This window comes from Ursus maritimus, unplaced genomic scaffold, assembly GCF_017311325.1.
Source record: "Ursus maritimus isolate PB19 unplaced genomic scaffold, ASM1731132v1 scaffold_18, whole genome shotgun sequence".
Classification (NCBI taxonomy): domain Eukaryota; kingdom Metazoa; phylum Chordata; class Mammalia; order Carnivora; family Ursidae; genus Ursus; species Ursus maritimus.
Genome location: NW_024424230.1, coordinates 44,776,185 through 44,799,972, shown reverse-complemented (window position 1 = coordinate 44,799,972; position 23,788 = coordinate 44,776,185). Strand labels below are relative to the sequence as shown.

General features: G+C 42.2%; 1 protein-coding gene across 3 annotated transcripts in view; it reads right to left on the bottom strand.

Annotated features, from left to right (window-relative positions):
* The window catches only part of ZNF521 (zinc finger protein 521), a 159,384-nt gene that overhangs the window by 13,819 nt on the left and 121,777 nt on the right, over nt 1-23,788 (bottom strand). For 2 of the 3 annotated variants that reach the window (XM_008692787.2, XM_040632628.1), the window contains exons 3-5: nt 15,132-15,263; nt 12,338-12,453; nt 3,541-3,585 (exon numbers count right to left, since the gene is read on the bottom strand). In XM_008692787.2, the coding sequence (XP_008691009.2) occupies nt 3,541-3,585; nt 12,338-12,453; nt 15,132-15,263 (293 nt within the window). The remainder of the gene's footprint in view (nt 1-3,540; nt 3,586-12,337; nt 12,454-15,131; nt 15,264-23,788) is intronic. The other variant, XM_040632629.1, reaches the window with a different exon arrangement.

Sequence of the window (23,788 nt, the reverse complement as noted above, 5' to 3'; positions counted from 1 at the left end):
GGGGGGGGGGGGGGGGGGGGGGGGGGGGGGGGGGGGGGGGGGGGGGGAGCCATCCCTCGGTAGACTCCTACAACTGAGGAGGGAGGAGACACGGACGGTCTCTCCCGGCCTGTCTGGGGCGCAGTAAGCAGAAACTTATTTGGGAGACTGAAATTTACTCCATAGGCATCTTGCTACCAATCCAATCTGGTCCCATCGTCAGAACGAATGTATTGCTATGGCTTTGCACTTGTGAGCCGGAACTTGTTTGAAATACAGCGCCAGACTGTTCTAGCAGAAACCTTTGGTCTTTTATCTCTTTAAAAAGAAGAAAAAGCAATAATCAACCCTGGTTAGAAAGAAAGCAGCTCTGAGTATATGAGGGTCATGTGGACCGGAAAGCCGTTGCGGCAAACACTAAAGGGAAAAAAGAAGGTGAGCTCTGATATTCGGTGTTTATTTACACACCTCAGTCCTGCCTTCCCATTTCCCCTTATAAATCTGCCCCCAGACACTGTGGCGGGCTGACTGCTGTTCGTGCTCCGCTCCGAAGTGCACGCCAGACTGTCTCCTGGATTCCTCAGAAACTTCTCCCTGCCCCTCCCTGCAGAGCTAGCCCTTTTCCTCCTTGTGACCAGCTCCCCACCCTCGCTACCTTTCCGCCGAGGGCCAAGCCCCTGCCCCACGGCAGCACGGACGGAGGCTCTTTCCTCCCCTGATTTTCTGTGCTAACAGTCGACATGGGTTCTGGGTTTTGGTGGGCGTCCCTCCACAGCACGGGCAAGCGGACATGTGGCCTGCTTTCGGAAAAGACGCCGACGAAAGGCAGGACTCAGAGATGCTAAACAATGCCGCACAAAGTTGCCGGCTGCTCGGCTACAGGCCAGAAAATGAATCCAATTTTTCATTCTGTCATTATAAATATTTCATTGCAAATGGTACTGATTTTCTGCAACTGTGGTTAAGCAAAGGGCCTCTGTGTGAATATTTAAGAAAAAAAAAAAAAAGGAGGAAGACAACGAAGAAGAAGGAGGGGGAATGAAAGGTTAGCCACCAATTAATTTCTTACTTTAAATGTAAAAGATTCTGGGAGAAATTCAACAGTGATGTAGTGTGTGACTCAAAGAAGAAGAAGAAAAAAAAACATTTACTCTGCTCCTCTTCTGACAGTTTCTCATAAAATATCTGCAGCCCATCTATCTTTTAGTACTCCAGGCTCCTCTGGAGAGCAGAAAATGGTGGTTTAAAGCTCACTTCAGTGCCAGTCTGCGGGAGATTGCTTTCCACAGGACCCCCGCTGATGGAGGCCTAGGGGAAGAGGCCCAGGAGTTATTCAATCAGCCCGAGACTCTGGGGCGGCTGGGGGTCCTTTGAGGGCTGATTATAAAGCTGCCCTCCTGTTGCCTGCCTCGGAACAGAATGAAATGAGCAGCCTCTTGCTGAGCAGATTCTGCGAGAAGGAATTTCACCTGTCATGGAGTTTGTCAGAATTTCAGGATTTATCTTGGTGCAAAATTAATAAAATACCAACCAGGATTTCAGGCTGACTCCTCGGCTGTGTCATCTCAAAGTGATCTTTCACCCAGGAAAACCTGGGCAGTGCGTACAGCCATGCTTGCCCTACTTTCCCTTTGGAGGCTGAGCAAGGGGCTGTAATACCACCCAGACATCAGGACGGGATTTTGAACCAATTACGCACAAGGCTGAATTACGTGTGGGTGCTGCTGTCTTAATGTGTGACCTCTCACCTCGCCGCTGTAGTTCCAAAGCCTCTTTGGAATAAGCCCAAGTCTGAAGCATAAAAAGGCCATTTCTGCAGTTTATAACACAGTAGGTCCCCTATGGCATCACATCTGTTAAATGCATACACTGGTATTTCAGGCCTGAATTTGATTTATCTTTTAAAAAGGAGTCCTAACAACAGACGATGTTAAGAACACAGATTGTGAAACGTTACAAATTAATCTCGGGTCGGCCGGGAACGAGGAGGTGCGGTTTCATCGTTTGGGTGAACACGCATGCTCTCGTGCCCTGTCACGCCCTGGGCTCTCTGCGGGGTGTGAGAGTGGGGTGTGGTGGGGGAGGGCCCCCCAGGGGATGGGACAGGCAGGGAACAAACGTCTCTGCCTGCTCTGGAGCTCCGGGCTGCAGCCCGTTTGGGAGGTCGGCGTCCCTGCCCACTCCACTGCAGATCGCCACAGCCACTGCAAGTGCAGTTCTGCGAAGCCCAGGGTTTGATCGCTTCGAGCTGAGGCTTGCAGAGCCCCGGGGCAATTAGCTCTGGTCCTCGGGGTGGGCGGCATCACGTCACAGATGGGGCAGGGTGTGGGGACTGGCTTGGCACTCACGCCACCGGCTGGCCTGAGCCACTGGACGGCGGGCACAAACATTTCTCAGCTTCGACTCTGGACTCTGGACTCAGGTTCGGAACAGGCATGACTCCAACGGCAACATCCACCTTGTCTTGGATGCCTGGCCCCCCACCACGCTCAGACCATGGGTGCCTCTTCCTAACCAGTGATTGGCAGCACAGCCCCGGCTCACAGAGTCTGCCATCGGTTTAAGGCAATTGCTGCCTCCCTGTCCATTTTCCGATGGACATTTTCTAAACGAGACATTAAACAACCCCGTCATGTGTAGTGCGTTCCTTCCAGCTCTTCTCCTAGTTAAATGACAATCCGGTTTCGGAGAGCCACCTTTACGAAGCAGTAGCGGCCCAACAGTATGAATATGAAGAGATCTCAGGAAAGGGTGAGGAAGAGAGAGGGAAAGCTTGCAAGTGAAGGCACAGATGGTGGGCGGGGACGCAGGGTGCTCTCAGCAGGCTTCAGTGGAGATGCATTAACTCCACGGAGGGCTGAGGGCTGCCCACCAGTACCGTCATGAATTATAACTGAGTATGGGAGTGAGGTCTTAGTGCCTGGCTCACAGCAAATAGACTGTTCTATTTTCCTGCCCAATCACCTTTCACCCTTAGAAACTCAAAGCACAGCAAAGCACACTGCTGATATTTAATGGTTACCCCCGTAGCCTTTTATGCGTCTAGAAGGCACACAAACTTAGCAGATGTGCCCAGTGGTGTAAGTCAGATAATTATAAAATTAAGTTTTGGCAATGTCAAAAAGGAAACCTTTTACGGGCAATTGGGGTTTGCAGTCAGAGGTGGTCTTCTGTCAGCTGGGGGACAGAATCAAAGCAGGAGGGGTCGCGAAAGACAGATGCCCGTCTCCCAGCCGCGCTGGGTATGGGGGAAGAGCCTCCCTCTTGCACACTTTTCTCCTCCTCTTACGGGAAGGCAGTTCCTGCCCAGTTGGTTAGTTCTCCCACTCGCTCATTCAATGAAGTTATCAATGAAGGAGACCTGTTATTTTAGGCAGTTTAAAATTTCACCACTTTTAACGGACTCGTTTACCCAGCCTTTCACTCCCGCTTAAAGCCTTGGAGTTGCTGTTCTAAATGACAGCACCGCGAGCGAGCACTGCTTTTAAGCACTATTCATCTCGCCCGCCACATCTCGGGCTTTTACAGAACACTGCTCTCTCTCCAATAAGGGGAACTTACTCTTTCATAGCTGCAGGGCAGAGCCTGTTCCGAGCTGTAGATTCGCTGCAAATATAACAATAAAGGATACAAATGTGAATTCCTCTTAAAATACACGCTTGGCTCTGAAGCTGCCTTGCCTTAGCAAACTCGATCAGGAGCAGCCTATCAATCTTTCTCCAAACGCACAGCAACAGCTCATTTCACGCGGCTGTCCGATGGATCGCCACATCGATGGATCGGAAGGCGCTGGAATGAATTCCTTGCTCATTTCAGGGGATTTATAGTTGAAGTCCGTGATTACCATCTCTCTTTCTCTAATTGTCACACCAGTTGGATATGGAGGTGGTGTTTTCCAATAGTCGGGTAAAAGTTTGTAAACACAAAGGGTCTATTCTTGGCATTTTGTCTCTGCTCATATGAGGAAGCTGATCCATGTGTGGAGCAAACATCTAAAATAGGAACATATGTGGGACTTTAACGCGCCTCTCTGGATTGCAGAATGTTCTAGAAATTGGGATTTCCGGATCTCTCCAAAGGATCTGACTACAAACGTGGTGAGACAGGGCTCTGTCTTTACAGGACAATCATGCCTGCAGTTTCTCGTTCCCTAAAGAAAGCAGATCTTCTGGCGCCGTGGCAGCCGGCCGTCTTGGCGACATAGAAGGTGGTGGGGCCAGCTAGAGCCCAGCCAAAGCAGAATGTGGCAGAGGTGACGAACATTTCCAGGGGGTGGGGAGGGAGGGGGCTGTGGAACCGGCCACAGTGCTCTTCAGTACACCCTGGCTGGATGCCCCATAAAGTCGCACTGATGGCAGTTCGGAGATGGCCATCTGTCGTCAACTCTGGGCCAGACAAAAAAATAATGTCATGGCAGATCGCTAACAACAGGGCTGTTGGAGGAGGGAATGAGTCCTAGAACGAGGAGGTGGTGCTCCATCTTTTAATAGCGAAAACCAGCCATCGATATGAACATCAAGAAATTAATGGATGGAGAATTTTTAAAAACTGAGCTGGGGTGTTGCAGAAACGATTCAGATGTAAATAAAGTGGTTTTAGCTTATTGCCGTCGCCTCTGCTGCCCTTACTTCAGTCATATTAGCCACTTGATTCTTGAAAATTTGACTAGCAGGACACATGGTGAAGCAGTGAGGGCCAAATTTAGTAAAAGGTGAGCCCATGTTGTGCCTCCAGGCATGCACACACCGATCAGGCATTTATTGGTACAAAACGGGTAATTGAAAATGCATTTACTCATTTAGTCCAAATGAGTTCATTGTGACAGTTATGCTTATCTATCTTTCTGGATGCTTGCTTGATTTCTAGACACAGTCTTAGAAAAAAAGCAAAATAAACCTACCTCATCTTTAGATGCGTTGTGAATGCTATAAAATTTTAAACTCCCTTCTTTGCTCAAGCTTTGTGCTATTGCATAGATGTTAGGAAGGGGGGGAAAGGGGAGAGAGAAAGAGAAAGAGAGAATGAATGAATGAATGAATGAATGAATGAATGAATGAAAAACAGTCAAACTGAGGTTAGCCGTGTTCTATTTCTCTGTCCTATATGATTAACTTTCTGCCTTCAATGGTAAGGCCAATCAATCCTGATTGAATTATCCAATATTAACAGCTGAAAGTGATCAAAAGTAATGGTGAAAACATAGCATCAATCAATAAATCAATGCAAATGATTCAGTTCCTGGAGATTCGATCCAATAAAAGAGATAGATCAATTTAACCACTGAGCAAATTAAGTGGAAGTTGGTGGAGCACCAATTTACTTCAAAAGCCCCGCAGGCCCACAAAGAGGAGAAAGGAGGTGGTGGAGAAACGGACCAGCTCCAGACCCACATGCTCACTTGACACAATTTATACTCCTGAGATCCCTGAGGCTATGTGATGTGTTTGGGGCTGTGATTTCAGCCCCAAGAACGAGAGATGCAGAGGTCCGAAGGATCTGAAGAAATGGAGAGCCCAGGCTCTGGGAACATACGCCACCCAGGAAGAGGCAGGAAGTACGCCCCCCACACTGACTGTGCTCCCAGACCGTCACTTCGGAACCCAGCGATGGCAGGCCCAGACAGGGAGATGGGCACATCTTCTAATCTGGGGTTCCCAAAGGAAGACCACATGATAACAGGCAAAGCAGGACAGGGTTTGTGAGTCTTACAGTTGGAGTGGGGATAAGGAAAGAGATTTCAAACTCCATTAGAAATAAAAATAAAACAATTGAAAAATACACAAAAGTTGTGAGGAGTATCAGACGCAAAATAGTTTAAGGGCACCTCTAGCTTTAAAGGCGTACTTTTCCAGTCCTCCAGTTTGCAAAAGAAGATCGGCCTGACTCAGAGAAAAATATGACAACAAACTAAGACAAACCTTTCCCCAGATTGCACCCAGATCCCACCTTGTCTTTGATGGAGGGGCAAGATAAAACTTTTTGTTTTGGTCACATGTCTTTAATTTGGGGTGTGTGGAGAGAAGGGGCAGGTTGTTTTGAAATACATTTCTGAAAGCAAATTTAAATGTTTTGTTTTATGGTTATATGCTAGAAAGAAGAAAAGGAAAGAAAAAAGCCCAAGACTCTTTAATCCCTTGAAATGGATGAATGTTTAAAAATAAGAATTTTTACCTGGATACTAATTAACATGAAACTATGTCAAGGTATGATTAATTGGGAAATCATTCCAGTAGAACGACAGCAGAGAGCTAAGGAAAATTCTGACGTGTCTGAGATTGAGACTTCATTTCTGAGTAATGACGACTCTTGATTTTGTTTACTTAGGTCAGCACTAGGGAACAAGGAGAGGGTCAGGGAGCCAATGCTCACCCCATGCCTGTTTTGCTCTGCAATCTGCCCTGAGTGCTCAGTATGAGATACTCTGCTGCACTCTCTCACCAGGATTCCAGGAGGCAGGCAGGAGGCCTTGTTGTTTCCCACATGCCCATTTTACAGATGGTAACACTGAAGCCCACAGTCGATAGCTTGTAAGTGGCAGTGGCCACAATCAAACTCTGTGACTCTTCTCTGCAACTGACGCCCTTTCCCTTGTACTAAGCTGCCTGTACAGAATTAAAAGCAAACTAAAACAGACAAGAAAAAACACACAGGAACTATTTTTTTCAAACTACTAACCATTTGCGACTTTATGGGTGCCTAATTCTCCCATGACCACAGATACCAGAATCACATCTATCCTTCAGAACCAGCTTGAATGCGTCCCACGTGATATCTTTCTTGAGTCTTCCAGCTGGAGAATAAGCATCTTCTCTTGGAATACTAACAGTATATTACAGATTAGCTCATATAATGGCTAATCATATGCATATCTTATCTTTTCTAGCGGACTGTAAATATGATCTATTTCTAATTATTTTTGATATGTCATAGAGTGATTGGGATCATGGTCAATTTAAACTGACGAAGTTACATTTTTATAAGTATTTGAATTAATAAACATATTAATTAATAATGACATGGAGACAACAGAAGTAAATAGCATAGCACTTGTGATTTTGACTATTAACAAGGACTCCTCAATGTCTCATCACATATTAGTTAATAACTTGAGACACGAATTTGTATTACATTTATTAAAAGGCTAGTTGAGGGAAGGAGCTAAGTTAGCCAGGGACCCAGTCACCGGCTCAGCAGCCACATTTCCACGGTGTACTGCTGTCTTATGCAACCCATCCTAAGTGCACAGACTCATTTTTCCTTCAGAAGTACGACCAGAAGACCTGAGCACCAGTTAAGCTGTGGTGTGAGAAAGATGCATCAAGATCATGTGATTTGGTGGGAAAGTGATTTGGGAAGAAAAAGAGCTGAAGAGACAATTGCCTATTTAAACAGAAATGATATCCGAAAGAAAATCAGTGTATCCTTTGGAATGTGAGATGATTACTGCATAATGAGTGTGGAAAACACTGCATTCGTGAGCTAATGAAGGGAAGGGCTGTGTATCACAATAACCTTTGATTCAAAAGGAATTCAAACACCAGAATCTCAGGGCCTGAAGTTCACGTAGGCCAATCCCCTCTCTCCCTCCTGCTGGAATTCCCTCTATGTTCATTCCTAACATGGTGCCTGATGGAACTTTCTGTGGAGACACATTGGAAGAGGATGATTGGATCACTGCCTTTGAATTGTAGCTTTTTGAGAGGCACCAATTAAACAGTAATCACTATACTGAAAGAAAGTGGCCTATTCAGCAGCATTTCTACAAACACACAACTTGCTCACACCTGTATAAACCACTTTGGATACAAATATGCATTGTAGGATATTATTCTTGGACCACACCATCCCTCTCTCAAAGCAGCTTCCCTAAGTTCGGCAGAAAAAGTTTTGAGGTCTATTAGGAAAACATATGAAACATCCAACATCTTCATTTGCTTTTAAAATAACAAAATGTTCATTTAGTTCAAATAATGCACCTTTATTCCAAAGCACATCTTCCCTACCAGCATGCTAGGTGGACATATATTAGAATTCCTTACACAAATGAGGGAAAACTCTACCAAAAGAAAAAGACTATATCTTGCCAATAATTATACATTATATATCTTTAAACTGGAATTTAGAACTTTTGGTCAGAAAGGTTTAGGGGTCATGTGAAGGACATAGCTTCCACACGGCAAAAGGTGTGTCCTAGATTGAGTGTTCCATAGAAACAGAGGTTTTGTCTTGTTTAATTCTAAAAGGAATTGTGGTCTGTGATGTCCAAAAGACAATGTCTGAGTCCTTAGTCTCCTGAAGACGGACGGTGTATAATGAGGAATTATCTGAGTTCAGACTAACATTGTAGGCAATATCAATGAAAATAACACACACACTCCTGTGTGTGTGTTGTGTGTGTGTGTGTGTGTGTGTGTGTGGTATATAATTTTATACCCTGCAAAGCACTTCTAGTCACACACAAAAAATGGTTTTACATTTTTAACTGGGCATAAGCAGTGAAAGAAATGTAAATTACTTATTATGGTCATGAAATCATTTATGTGCCATTAAAAGATACACCGTCAATATGTTATGAGGTGATTTTGAAATGCTCATCCTAGACGTACCCTAGTATTCTCACCATGATAGAAGAGTCAAATAAACTATATGCTTTCAGGGCACCTGGGTGGTTCAGGGCGGCTTAGTCGGTGAAGCGTCTCACTTCAGCCCAGGTCATGATCTTGGGGTCCTGGGATCGAGCCCTGTGTCAGGCTCCTGCTCAGGGGGGAGTCTGCTTCTCCCTCTCTGTCTGCCTCCCACCTCCCCACCCCCGCTCATGCTCTCTCTCTCTCTCTCCCAAATAGGTAAATAAAATCTTAAAAAAAATAGCTATATGCTTTCAATCTCCAATAGGATTTCAGATCTTGGACCTTTAGTTTTAAAATCTCTTATGAAAAGTTCTCCTTTCTGAGCTTCAGATAGATAAGTTCAAGTGGTATGTATAATGTGTATCAATTTTAAAATTTGCATTTTTTCCATACCAAAGCATGAACCAACGTGGGCTGATGAAATGGCTTCATTTTTCATTTTTCTACTCTTATGATTTTGGTTACCGATCTAATTTTCTACTGTTACCTTAATTTCAGTCGATTTCACCCCTCATTCTAGAAATTAACAAAACTATTATGGTTTTTGTACACTTATCATACCCACTTTTTATGCAGGAAATAAAAGAAATCAATCTTTAAAAATTACATTAATTCCATCTTCTGAGCACAGGTGTAAAGGTAATTTGGGTAATGAAAGCAAATGTACAGGACTGTAAACCCCTGAGGGTAAAGCACAAAAATCTAAACATTCTCAAAACTAGAAAAAGTAAAGTTAACTCTGATCCACTTTTCTTAATGTATTGAACCCAAAAGCCACTGCTACTACTGGGGATTTTAGAAAATAGACCTACATAGACATTCCAAGGACTGTGGTATTAGCTCTCCAGAAATTATCACATACTAACTATAAAAACCGTTCCTATCTAAGGGATGATGCATGTATTGAGGCTGAGTATTCATATCAAGACCAAAAATGTGGGGCACCTGGGTGGCTAATTTGGTTGTGTCCAACTCTTGATTTCAGCTCAGGTCATGATCTCAGGGTCCTGAGATCAAGCCCGGATCTGGCTCTGCACTCAGTAGGGAGTCTGCTTGAGATTCTCTCTTTCCCTCTCCCTCTGCCCCTCCCCCTCCAAAAGACCAAATATGTATGATTCTGAGTTATGGGATTAGAAAAAGAGTGCTCACAGCTTTGGATTACAGACTAAGTCTTATTGCAGCCCAGATCACGATTTTTTTTTTTTAAAGATTTTATTTATTTATTTGACACAGAGAGACAGCCAGCGAGAGAGGGAACACAAGCAGGGGGAGTGGGAGAGGAAGAAGCATGCTCCTAGCAGAGAAGCCTGATGTGGGGCTCGATCCCAGAACGCTGGGATCACGCCCTGAGCCGAAGGCAGACGCTTAACCACTGCACCACCCAGGTGCCCCCCAGATCACAATTTGAATGAATGAGTCAAGAATGACTTGAGACATGTTTGACCTTCTAAGATCTTAAAGAGAAAGAGTTGTGTTTTGTATTGTATCATATAAACCAACAGTTCTCAAAGTGTGGCTCAGGGACCTCTGGGATCTCCTAGATCCTCTAGGGGGTCTGTTATGTCAAGACTATTTCCATAATAGCATTAAGACATTATTGGCCCTTTACACTCTCATTATCTCATGAGCGCACAGTGGAGTTTCCTAGGGCTACTTGACAAGCGATGACATCATCTCTCTGACTGCTAGTAGAATCGCATGTGTGTACATTCTTGTGTTTAAAACATCTTTCAATTTTGATTTCTAATATGGAAATATCAGTAGATAATAACCCACATAAATCAAAGCCCTTTGTGGTCATCAATCATTTTAAGTGTAAAGGCATCCTGAGATCAAAGAGTTTGAAAACCACAGGTCTATACTAATTGTAGAAAAGAATGAATACCGTACATCCCATGAAACCCTAAAACACACTACAAAAGAAACCCGGAGTCCTGAAGGATGTGTTTAATTGCTTAGTTTTGCCTGTGCTACAGTGGGCTACAGGCTACTATGGCCATGGTGATGGGCTCTTTTAATGAAAGACATTGAAGTCTTACCAACAGGTTAGCTGCATTAGGAATCTACTAATAGAGTGTAAAAGGGCAATTTTGTTGCAAACTTTTTTCAAGAATATTAGATAGAAGTCAGTTTCTATAGAATCTCTACAACTTTGATTTTAACCTATTATTAATTCTGCTCCACAGTTTACATGCTAATTAAGTATCACTAGGTGTATTGGCCATATCCTTTATAGAGTCATAAAAACCCAGATGACTTATCTTTTGATGCCCATTGCAATAAGTATACATTGTCAAACAGAAATTTAGGTTATATTAAGAAGATACACTTTTTGACAATAGTCTAACTTGGTCAATCTTCCATATTCAATTGCCAAACAGATGTGACAGAGCAGAAATCTATTTAGAAGTGATACAAAGTAAGACAGCAACTTTAATTTCGGTCCACTGACACCACTGTGACAATGAAATGGGCTCACCCATTCTTTCAAATATTTTTTTATTTCACCTCCTTAATTTGCTATTTGCTTACTTTCGGATAACAGATGATAAACTGTAAATTCCTCATTTTGACACATAATTCACATAAATCTGGCTTTCCCAGACCCCAGGAGGTACAAAGCTATCCCAGGGTCTACCGTGTAGGATGAGAAACTAAGGAGGGGGGGGGGGGGGCTGAGTTCCTGCTTCACCCAGATCTGGTCAATGCAAAAAATAACCATCTCTTTCCCCCTTTTTAGGCTAAATAACTTTATTGTTAATGATAATGCTCATAATAATAAAATAATTTTGAGTTCGAATCCATTCTCCTCTAAGGGCTCCAACAAAAGTTAACAAAAACGTGTTACTTATATAATTTCATGAGAAAAATGAGAATAAGTATTGTGCCCATTTTTCAGATGAAGTAACAGAAAAAACAAAACAGGAGACATTTTCCTTTCACGATAAATAACATTCCTAGGGTAGCATCCAGGTCTCTTACCCATATTTTAACTACTAGTCTATTGCCAAGAGTAATAAAACCACCCAAACATTTGTGTTGTATTTCCTGGTTTGTACCTTGGATTCAGACCTATTCACCTCATTTTTACCCAGCAGCAACCCCATAAGCATTAGACTTGTCTGTCATTTCTTCATATCTGAGTTTCAGAGACATTATGGACTGGTGCAAAATCCCATATCTAGCAAGCGGACACTCAAGGCTAAACCTAATGTCTTTGGGTGCCAACATTTCAACTAGGAGGCTGTTACTGAGCAATAATTATTCTAGTCCATTAAGTGGAAGAAACATACCAGACAAGAGTACAGCTTTCTTCTCTTCCCTTCTCCCTTCCAATCTTGAGCCCCTCAGGACAACAATAACTTGGACATCCATCCAGCTTGGTGTCCAGTGGGAACAGAACATGAATAAAACAGGACTGGGGAGAACGGGCCATGACGGTGAGGTGAATGATCCCACAGTCCAATAAACCTGACCCCTAAGCCTATCACACTGGGTCAGAAGGTCCAATTATAGGTCTGTGCCAGTTCTTTGTATGATTGACAGCAGCCAGAGGCAAAATTACTTTGGTGTCTGTTAATCCAGCCTCTAATTTTCCCTTTGCCCCAATACACACAGAGCATCATGGTGGCCCAGGGTGAGTGATACTGTGAATCCAGATTTAAAATGCCCTTGTTTCCTATAAGAAGAGCAACTGAGTTCAATCCCGGTTCTCCTCATGGGGACATTACCTGCAGCTCTGTTTGGAAGAAAAACTTCTGCGGACATTGCGTGCAGTCATAGATCTTGTCTTCTTGTCCATGGGCAGAGAAAATATGCTGCTGCAACTTGTTTGCTTGCACAAACACTGAAATGATAAGAGGATGGTGAACTTTGGGTGATTTTCTTTCAGCAAGGCCCTCAGTCGATGACTCCCCGCGAAGAGCCCCAGACGAGGCGTCCTCAACGGCACACCTTCTGGGTGTGACCACTGCCAGGCACTGGGGAGGGCTGAGTCTCGCTTGCCCGTGGTTGGGTCCCTGGCTTTTGTGAAGGTGCACTCCACCAAGCGCCTAATTCAACCCAAACGGCTCCACAGTAAAGGTTTATCGAGGCCCCGCTCCCTATAAATCTTTTAAAAATAAAGCTGAAAATGGTCAAATGCACAGCACCGTCTGAACAGAAATGACTCTTATTTCTCAGCAACCCACAGGTTAAGAAATCACAGATGCCAAAACCCTGTTTATTGTATTTGCCTAAAGTTACAGCTAGCAAACAGTTCTCTATTTAAATGTGTTAATGCTAAAAATTATATCCCACAGCTACTCTGGGGCACTGTCTATAAATGTGAAACAGAACGGCAGGTAAATTCTCTTTGGATACTTTAAGATCAACTCAGCCTACACACTGAATGCAAGGGTTTCAATAATATAAACATGTTCAATTTTAATGACTACAAAACAAGGCCCTAAGACTGTGTAACAGTTTACCTAGGAGACATACTATTAATAATTAAATTGTATATGCCAGAGGCAGGGTTTGGGTTGGCAGAACTGACTTCTGATGGATGCCTGGTGCACTGTGACCTAAAAAAGTTTGCATCTACAATATTAATCTGTATAGGCAGGGAAAGGATTTATTAAAGACGTTGGCATTTGACTTTGACTCCACTCTAATCATTAAAATTATTCTAATTGCCAGCCAACCTAAAATATTAGAATATTGTTCTTGTGAGTCATACATTTTAATCACATTTCTCATTACCTTAAAAAACTACTCAGATTTCTTCTCTCCCACCTAACACGCTTTATATTGGAAGGTTTTTTTTTTAATTGTTATTTCTAAAATTACTTCAAGATAACACTAAAACAATGCAGGGCTGTCAGCACAGGAAAGGCAAGACAGCTCATGTTTAATGCATTTTTGTCTCTTACCTACATCAACAAAAAGAAATGGGGTTTTTATACAGATTTGCCTCTGATCTCCATATAACTTAGCACATTTTATGAGGCTTCTGGCTACAACATCAAATAACGGTTTTATTAGGGTCTTAATCAGGAGGAGATCTAGGACCCAGTCTTCCTGATGAAGACTTATTATGAGCTTTATAGAGAACTCAGATTCCTGACTCATTGTATCTTAAGATAAATACTGTGTTATGGTAAAAATATAACAATGTGTATTTTTATCTTACCTACAGAGAACAAATTGCTGGTTACCAGAGGGGAGGTGGGTGTGGGAATGGGTACAACAGGGGATGGGGATTAAGGAGGGCACTTGTTGTAATGAGCACTGGGTGATGTACAGAAATGCTGAATCACTATACTGTACACCTGAAATTAATACGACACTGTGTGTTGACTAACGAGTTTAAATAAAAACTTAAAAAACTAAACAAAAGAATTTTAAAAAGCAAGCCTCCTCCACCCCCTCCAAGCCCAGTATATATTTTTAATTACAAATTGAAAGAATAAAAAAAACCCTCAAACAGTTCCATAAGGAGTGGCTGATGAAATTACTGAACAAGGAGGAGCCTCACAGGCAAATGTGGAAGGCAGAGCCATCATCACACCCAGGTGGTACTTGTGGTAACTGGCTTTGAACATGGCCGCTCTCTTATTTTGTTACAGGATAGAAGTCTATAGGCTGAACGCAGTGAAGGTTACTAATCAATGCCTGGAATCTTGCTCTGCAGACAGAGAAGCCAGTTTTGAGAGAAGGATATATTTTTGTTTTGTTTTGCCTTTTTTTTTTTTTTTTTGGTCAAATAAGAAGGAAACATAGCCTTGAGGGGCTTGACCATCAAGTTTAAGACACATGCAAAATGATCACAAAGAATTTTCCAAAATAACTTTGTCACTGTTGGGGGAATATCAGAAATGTGTGCGATCGTATTTCAACCCCTGTGGGGCTCAAATTATAGTTTCTGATTTACATTTTTTTGCCATTGCTGAAAACTCTAGTGCTATGACATCCAATAAAAGTTTCTTCTCAAAAGTGTAAATTTGTATCAACTTCTCCTTTTCAAATCCAATTTCGTTGGAAATAAATGTCTCATCTAATCTGTTCATCTACTCTGTTTCCCAGTTTAAAGAATTTGGGAGGGTTTTAATAATATCTTTTTTATTTCTTATGGGGAATGTTACAAAATTCTCCATGTTGAAATAACAGACATGCTGGGCAACATGGCTGCACTTTGCATCAGATGGCTTGAGATTCGGAAGCCGCTCCATGCAGGCACTCGCTGCCTTGGTGACCTTTTAACACCAAGAGGAGAAAAGTGGACAGAACATGGATGTCGTTTTCCAAATGGAAAAGTGCAAAGTTCTGTGAGAGCTCGAAATGCCATTTGTTCATCCTGACAGTTTAACCTTCCTGCCCACGTGAGCCTTTAAGTAGGCGGCAATCAATAATGCTAATCAGCAGAAATCAAACATCTTCTCCCCAAATTGACCCGAAGTCATCTCTGTGAAAGGCCGCAGCAGTGGGGATACGCTTTGGTAGGAAAGACATGATGTGGCCATGGAGCTCTCTAGAGGGTCCTACCTGTGAAGCAGACGGGGCACTTGAAGGTACCTCCCATCCCTTCGAAGCTGTGCTCTATCAGGTGGCACTGGAGTTTGGCAGGGGAGTCGAAGGTCTGGCTGCACAGTTTGCACTCGTGGTTTAGTCCTTCATCTGTTAGGGAGAATACATGAGCAGAGAAGTTGAAACCCACCGTATCTTTAATAGATGAGTGAAGTCACTATGACTGCACACTGTAAACTATTTCTGTCACCGAATAGAACTATATAGTAGCGTATATGGTTGTCGGTTATTATTTCTCATTATATATGAATTTATATCCATGTAATATGAATTTATATCCATTTAAAATATTTCTGGAATTTAACATCCAAAGAGAATCAGAAGGCAGGGTTTGTCTTGGGGTGATGCATTCTGTTAAGCTTTTAAAGTATAATTAGATGTCATTGATAAGGTATCTCTTTTTCGCTATCATGTTTTTATGGCTGTGTATTTCCAAAGTCCTAATGTAATGGACCCATAGAAAAATCGACAGCTTCTTCCTCAGGCCTCTCCTCTGGTTTACTTAGAAGGTTCTACAAGTTTCTATTTCTAACTGAAAGGTTTTTAGTGGTATTCCCACAAACTTTCTTTTTCTATTTCCAAGATGGTCAGGCAATTTTTAAATATTATTAATGCTTATGGCATATCCTGTAAGTCCTTTATTTTTTCTGCATGTACTCCCAGTTCCCCATATCTTCTCAGTTCAGTGCTCCCTCTCCTTCGTAAAACAGTTTTAATTTTATCCTGTGATCTAGACTGGCTTTCTCCAAAGGAACTTTTATGAGCCCCAAGCTCACTTTTGACTAGTCCTGGATTTTTTCTTTGATATTTTAGGGACAAGATGGTAGAAAAAATATTTTGACATAATAATAATTGCTACATCACGAGTATGCTAAGAGTTTCTGTTGTTGATCAATACCCTTATTTTTATGTTGGTTTTCTCCTCGTTAAAATGTTTCTGAAATTTAAAATTTAAGGATTATTCCAACTTATTTCAATTGGTAATTATAAGAAATGAAAACCAGTGGCGCTAGAATGAACAACCTCACATTTCTTTAGTGTTTTCTGTGTTTCAGACACTGTGGTTCTAAGTTCCCACAGATAGAAATTCATTTAATTTAACCATGACAATTAGGCCCATTTTATAGATGAGAAAAATGAGGCCCGGAGAGTTTAAGTGACTTTTTTTTCCGAGTCACAGGGGCAATATTTGGTGGAGCCAGAACTGAACTCCAGGCATCCTGGCCTCAAGGTCCGGGATCTTAGCAAATAGGTTCCGGCAACGATTCCCAGACGACTGCTCAGAGAGAGGAAGGACCGAGAGGCTGCGATTGAACCCAGCTTGTTATCAAGTTATACTTTTATCTTCTCCTATTTGCAGTGATCAAAAATGTTATTAAGGAACATGAGTATCAGATATTCTCGGTCTAGGGAATGAAAGGCATATTCACACCGTGGGGGCAACAAGTCTATCCTCCACACGTGGCTCCTTCCGTGCAACACCACGGGCACGTGGAAGTCCTTCACCAGCTGATATTACTGGCAACACAAAGGCTCAATTACAAAGTGAATGATTATTAGCTAACCAGGAGTAAAATCACTCTATTTGTATTCCTAATCTTTCTTCTCACACAAGTATGAGTCTTTAGAAGCAGAGGATTGGAATTTGTAAAAAGAGAAGCAAAGCACTAATTAAGCCACCCAGTACTGTCTACATTTCACAAGAGATAAAAACCTACTCTGTATTTGGGTGGCACAGTAAATTCCTTGATTATAATTATGTAAGAAGGAGTTTAATTGTGCATACTGACATGACAAGGGGTTATACAAAAAGCTTTAGGGATTATATAAGATCAAGGGGTTTTCATCTGTTCTTTTCTCTCTCTCTCTCTTTTTTTAATCCTAAAATCACCAACATTTTCCCTAATTCTAGATATTAAGAAATATCAGGAACACAATTTCTTGTAGGGAATTGGGTCAGTAAGTTGATCAACAGAAATACTTGCCAAATTTAAATGTTTTCTATTTCCTCAATGGTGCATACCTTACTTTGGTGGTAAGAAGGTAACCAAGAGTTCAAGTTTCATCTTTAAATCGTGTGTTTGGCACAAGAACCGAGATGTGGCCTATGGGTGTGAGCAGTATACACATTTGCTCCAGAATTCTTAACCTTACAATATTTGTGAAGTCACATATACGAGCCTGGCTGGCTTTCTAGGGGATAATGACTGACCGCACCACGAACACAAAGTGAATTATGCAAGTTAGAATGATCTTTAATGTGACGTTATGTTTTCGACTTTGAGTATTTTTTTTGGAAAACTAATAGGAGAAAGATATATGTGTATGAATACAAAGAAAATGTCCTCATCAATTTTTATTTATTCCCTATCCTGAGAAAGGAGAAGCTCCACCCCAAAATATTACATACTCCAAGTTCGGTCAAGTGAATTCACAAGAAGGTGACACACAGTCATAAAGCATTTACACATTATTAGGGCAGACTTCGTTTTCATGAATCCCATACTCGGTGAAGGCACTAAGTGATAGCAATGATCATAACAACAGCTTCCAGCATTTTCAGAACTCTTTAGAGTTTAATGGTACATTTTAATATTGAAAATAACATGTTGGGAGTTCTGCCTGCCTTTCTTTTCTAAGTTACATAGAGGTCTTTTCCAACAAGTAACTTTTCCTAGCATTTCGAGGAGGACAGAAAATATATCTGAATTGTTACGCAGCAAATGGTAGATAAGCAAAAGCCAGTGTGCTCCGAGCTAGACAGGGCAAACATCTACACACTTCTTCCACCTTTATTAACTTCCCTACTCATTTTCCCCGTATTCACACTAGCTTAGTTCCACAGGGTCGGATGGATAACGAATGAGAGAGACAGGAGGACCCACAACATGTTTACCACTGGTTGACAGAACTCATTTTGTATTTTTTTAACTGAAGAGGGGGGGCAGAGATAGTAACAGCAAACTAAGAAAACGTATTTATACTAAGAATTTCAAAGGTTTATCCTGACTCAGAGTCTCTGTTTAACTCCACTCCCATACATTCTCTACACTGTGTGGCGAAGAGCGGGTCTTAATTTTCAAAGTTCTAAAAAAATCCTCAGTACTGGGAGATCTACCTTAGGTAAGCCCTGTTTCCTTTCCAAACTGAGCTTCTGTCTTCTCACTATCTGGTAGGAGGGGGTAAGCAACTGGAAAGTTGCGCGGTGGTTTTAATTTAAAGTTGAGGTTCACAAGGTGCCACTATCAACACCTCCGATTTCAGGGGAACTTGAGCCTCAGGCTCTGGATTTTGCCAACAGAGCTACAACTTGCACCTTGTCTTTTTATCTCCCTTCTTCCTAAAGGTGCCAAAAGCCTAAAAATTCAATCAAAGTAACCATTTCTTCTCTCCGGAAAGGTAGCAGCTGACAGTAATTGGATAATACAGTCTGACTCATTTATTAAAAAGAGATTCTGAGTCAATTGATTTAATAACCATTACAATATTCCATTAAGGATATAATAGGCTAGTGCAGCCCCATTTTTTTTTTATTGAGTTACAGATGAGATCTATGGGTGAAATTTCTAGATTTTTCTTCCCTTTTTGCTTATCTAATCTCCAGATTTTCCACAATGAGTATAATTTGCCTTTGTAGGTGACTTTGAAAGTTAAAGACAAAAAACACTACCCTCTCTAGACCCTATTAACTACAGCACTGGCATTCTGATGGCCAAAAGGTTACATGAGAAATGGGCAATAGTATGGAGGACAGAAAAACTCCAGTTCTGAACATGAGGCTGAAGAGTATTCTAGCCAAGTCCATGTGAGAGCAGGGATAAGCACAAGGAAAGGGAAAAGAAACATCGGAGTGTAGATTAGTCAACTGAATGAGAAGAATATGGAACTTTCATTATAAACCTTTATCTTTCCAGAACAAAGAGAAAACCCCTGTTTATTGTGTGCTGGTGGAGGGGAACATGGGTGTGGCCAGCACTGTTGGTCCAAGGTCAGGAAGGGCAAGAGTGAAGCCGTCACCACTGAGAACATGTTGGAGGCCAGCGACTTCCCGTCCTGGTCAACCACTTGAAAGCATGACCAAAGATGGCGCGGGTATAATCGAGAAATAATTTCCCATGTATAGAAATTTCAGCTCAAATAATTACTTCCACTTGTTAATCTGCATTTAAGTGTGAACATAAATGTAACCAGGAATCGAGTCTACATAGAAGACACTGATGCTAACGTAAATATTTACTCCACTATTAAATGTTTCAAAGGCAAAGACTCTGAATACATCGTCGCAGTACAACCTCAGTGCTTTCATCCGGAACGTGATGCCCATTTACAAAACTCTGTGCTATAAGAACACAATCTGCCTGTCGGAGGCCAGTTCGAAGGGGAATGATCATCGCTATCTCTCCAATTTATAAAACATGGACCAACACAGCTATTAATCAGCCAGCTTTGTAACAGAAAAAAATAATAGTTGCCATTTGGATGCTTAAGCACAACTCAAGTTATAAGCTCCAACATGGCAACTGTTAGCTTAACAGAAGACACTGACATTTCAATATAAGCTTTAAACAAGAGAAACACTTTAAGCAGCCTCCAGACTGTGTGTCCCATGTTTATACTCCTTTTCCTTCAATAAAAACAGAAATCTAGAGCAGCTACAAGCAAATGTTCAGTGGTTGACTTACATGCAGCTGTTATCCCAGGAATCACTGGGGGCCCCCTTATATCGTCTGATCAACACTGCAGCCATTACGGAGGACCAATTTGTAACGGTTTATAAGTAGAACTCCTTCTCTTATTTACCCTCGAGACTGGCCAGAAGGGTCCTCCAGCCTCTTCCACTGCATAAATCTATAGGCTAAAGTCCAAAGATACAAACCCCTCTCGGTGCATCGTCATGGGGCGGGGGCCATACTTAAAAGCTCTGATCTGAGTGGGAGTAAACTCTGCCCTCGAATCCAAACAGGAATCAAATACCCTGCAGTTGTAATTTTTCCAGTTCGAATGCCTATACCACTATATCCTTACATATATTTTTAAATCCAAGAAAACTATGCCCTAAACCAATTCCCAACCCCCAACCCTTTACTCTGCTTCTTCTCTTCCCTGAGTTAATTTCCAAGCACACATTTATAAGCTAAGGGTCTGAGGAGTAACAAAGGAAAGCCACACATGACAAAACTCACCCCTCGGCTACATTGGCTCACCCTAGAAACCAGGAGTAGAAAAATAGGCAGACTGTACTGTAATTTGCCAAGCACACAGCCATCGCGTCTCTCTAGGTCCATAGCGCTCAGGCCACTATGATTTGTGTTGTGTTCTATACGGCGCATACTTCACGCCCGTAACACAAACACACAGAGGTGCTAATTTGGCAATGGAGACTATTACTTAGGGCTTGAGGTCTGCCAGTAGATCAGTCATAAAACCCCCAACGTAAGGCCGAATTTGAGAGCCCTGAATATTACGTGAACCCTTCCTTACCCTAGTGAAAAAGCCCTGCCCTTTTCCCTTGCACAATTCTACATGAAAACAAAGACGGACACTAGCTCCTTCCTGGATTTTCTCACTGCCAGTATGGCAATGTCTGCCACCGTCAGGATTTCTATGCGACACAAGAGAGAAATACGAGATACAAGCGTAAGATGCACCGTAAGAGAGAAAGGGCGTTGGGGACACTAGGAGAAAACGAGCACCAGGTACCTCGACTTTGACTAGCCACACGTGCCACCCTTAGGTTCTCGAGAAAAGCAAAATGATATGCATCCCGTGCGTCTCAGCCAGAATTTTATTTCGAGGAGCCCTACAAGGTGCAAGTCTGCATTTAACTCAGTTCCTCCCTGGTTTTGGCCCATGGTCTCAAAGGCTACAATGCTTTTGGACTTTATAAGCAAAGCCACTGATACTGACACTGTTATTTCCTGTCTTGAACTTCTCATTATCAGCAGGGCTGGAGCAGGAAATGATTCAGCTGGGGTAGGCTGCATTGTACCCAGCAGATTTTAAAGAGCCCAGGGGCTGCCTGGAGCCCCATAAACATCAGCAGCTTGGAAACTAGCGGGAGGTCCAGGTGGGCCGGGATGGGAGAGGCAGGCAGTGGGATTTTAGATGCTCTGAGATGCAGTATTGTCCAATTCCTTGGCTATTATTATCGGTCGTGGGTATTAGTTATTTGAACATGCTCACATAGGAGAAAACACTGGAATACTGTTCAAACAATACATAATAAACAACACACTAAAAAGTGGCTTGCCTCCACCTGTGGGGACTCAGCAGCGATATTTTGGCACACGTCTGAAATTAGGGATGAGCATATAGACGAAAGATATCTTCAAACCTGACCAGTGTGTTGGCACCTCCACGTCGTCAGCCTTTTCTTCTCTACTTTCTTAATGGAAACATGAGCCCACAGTTGAAGCCTCAGAGAAAACATACAGTGCCAGCAAATAGCTTTAAAGTTAAAAATCTGGGCTTCAAGTGTTTTCATTTAAGAAAAAAATCAGTTTTTGGTAATGCACTGATAAAATCACTTTGAGCTCCACTCACACCTCTCCCCAGGAAAAAGCATTCTTAACTCAGAAAAGAAGAAAGAAGCATATGTTTCTCAGTAAAAATACTGCTAGCCCTGCAAAAGGCAAGGGTAGGGAGAGGACTGCGACCAACTTAAGTCTGAAATACACCACTTCGGTCTGTTTCTGTAGAAAACAGAGTGGCTTTAAAAAGAATACCTTGCGGTCTAAAGCTTTAACTTCAGTATATGCTGCTGTGTTGTACCGGAAGGGATCCAGTTTACTTGAAGTCAATTTCCCCCCTTATTTCTGCTTACTTGAATACGTGAAAGTAACCTCTTTGCTTTTACAAAGTTTTCACCACCTAATCTTTAGTGCTGCAATGTTCTCTGCCTTGACAGCAAGTTTCTGAGCACACAAGACAGTATAAAAATTTACTTCCCTTTTGCATAATAATTAGACATACAACATGATTGGAAATAGCATGTTTCCAATTCAGTAATGCATTTCAGCTCTTGCCTTGCCTATTAAAGAGTGGTGGATGGCAGCCCAGGACATCTCAATACAAGGGAGTGCCAAGCACTGAGTTTCGGGTTATTCATCAATTTGTGCCATAAGGCAAGTTTCAGGAGGGCAAAGACTTTTGTCTGTTTGGTGCACTGATGTACGCCAAGTGCCTAAAACAGGACAGGGCTCATAGTTGGGATGCAATAAATATTTATTGATTTATGGGAAATATACACACTTAGCCAGTCCGACATCTAATTTCAATCAGAGCGAAATGCCGACACAAACACCAAAACAATATTTATTATTTATCAATTGTTTCATCTTTTCTTTTTTTTTAAGAGATTACTTTTTTGTCAGAGAGAGAGAGATCGAGCACAAGCAGGGGGGCGGCAGGTAGAGTAGGCAGAGGGAGAAGCAGACTACCCACCGAGCAAGGACCCCAATGTGGGACTCGATCCCAGGACCCTGGGATCATGACCTGAGCCGAAGGCAGACACTTAACGGACTGAGCCAAAGGCATCCCTATCAATTGTTTTAAACCTTTGCTCCGTTCCCTTGTACCTTAAGTCCCATGTGATGACACACTTGGACTAGCCAAATTTACCCTATACTGCTTGCCTTCATTATTTCCCAAAATACAATGAAAATCCTCCAGTAAATAAAGCATTAACAAAGTATAACTGTCTATTCTGCCAGTTTATCTCTGGCAAGAAACTGATGAGCCCAAACTTAGCCCCTATTTCAAGAGGAAAAGTGTTATCATGCGTTTTATATCTGAAATACAACAAAAGAACCCTGTGTAAGAAGGGATAATTACCTTTTACTTGCCCCAAGTCACAGAGAAGGCTCTGCATCACACATCCATGACCCCATAGTCATTTTTTAAATGATTTTTACTAATAGTTCGGTGTTCTTCTATTACAAAGCTCCCTTCTTTTAACTAGTTGGTTAAATCAGATGTATGCATTGATGACACTCTTTGCTTAAAATTTCTCTTGTTTGGTATTAAATACCTACTATTAATGCCCTCCCATCTGGGATGTCTGGCACTGGTGGAAGTAGGGGTATATTTACCTTCCAGTACTGTACGAAAGAAAAACACAAATTGGTAAAATCGAAAGAGGATAGTTCATGCAGCATAAACTAAATGGAAGCTGCTTTAAAGTTAAATCTATCAGGAAAACATCTTGGAGGACTGAGACAGTGCAACAGTCAATATTAATTCCGCACAGCAGTGGGCCAGCCACGGGAGCCACACGCTGGACACGGTTCTCATCAGGTATGTGTTCGTGTTACTGTTGCCGGGTTTATGGCAAGGGTCAGAGCCTTTTCTTTTGTTTACCTTCTTCTTCTTGGCATAAAGCCACTAGTTATCTGAAGGAGAAAGTCTCTAAACGCTGAAAAGCTGTTTATCTTTGCTAGAAAGCATTGCTTGCGATTGCTGATGATTTTAAAACAAAATAAAACCAAACCAAACCAAAACAAACAAAAGAAATGGAATGAGGTTCACCAACTTCTGTAAATATCATAGATCTCAACAATCATGGGGTTTTTTAGTGCCCAAAGGTTCAAGACAAGAAACTAGTCAGGCATCTCCAA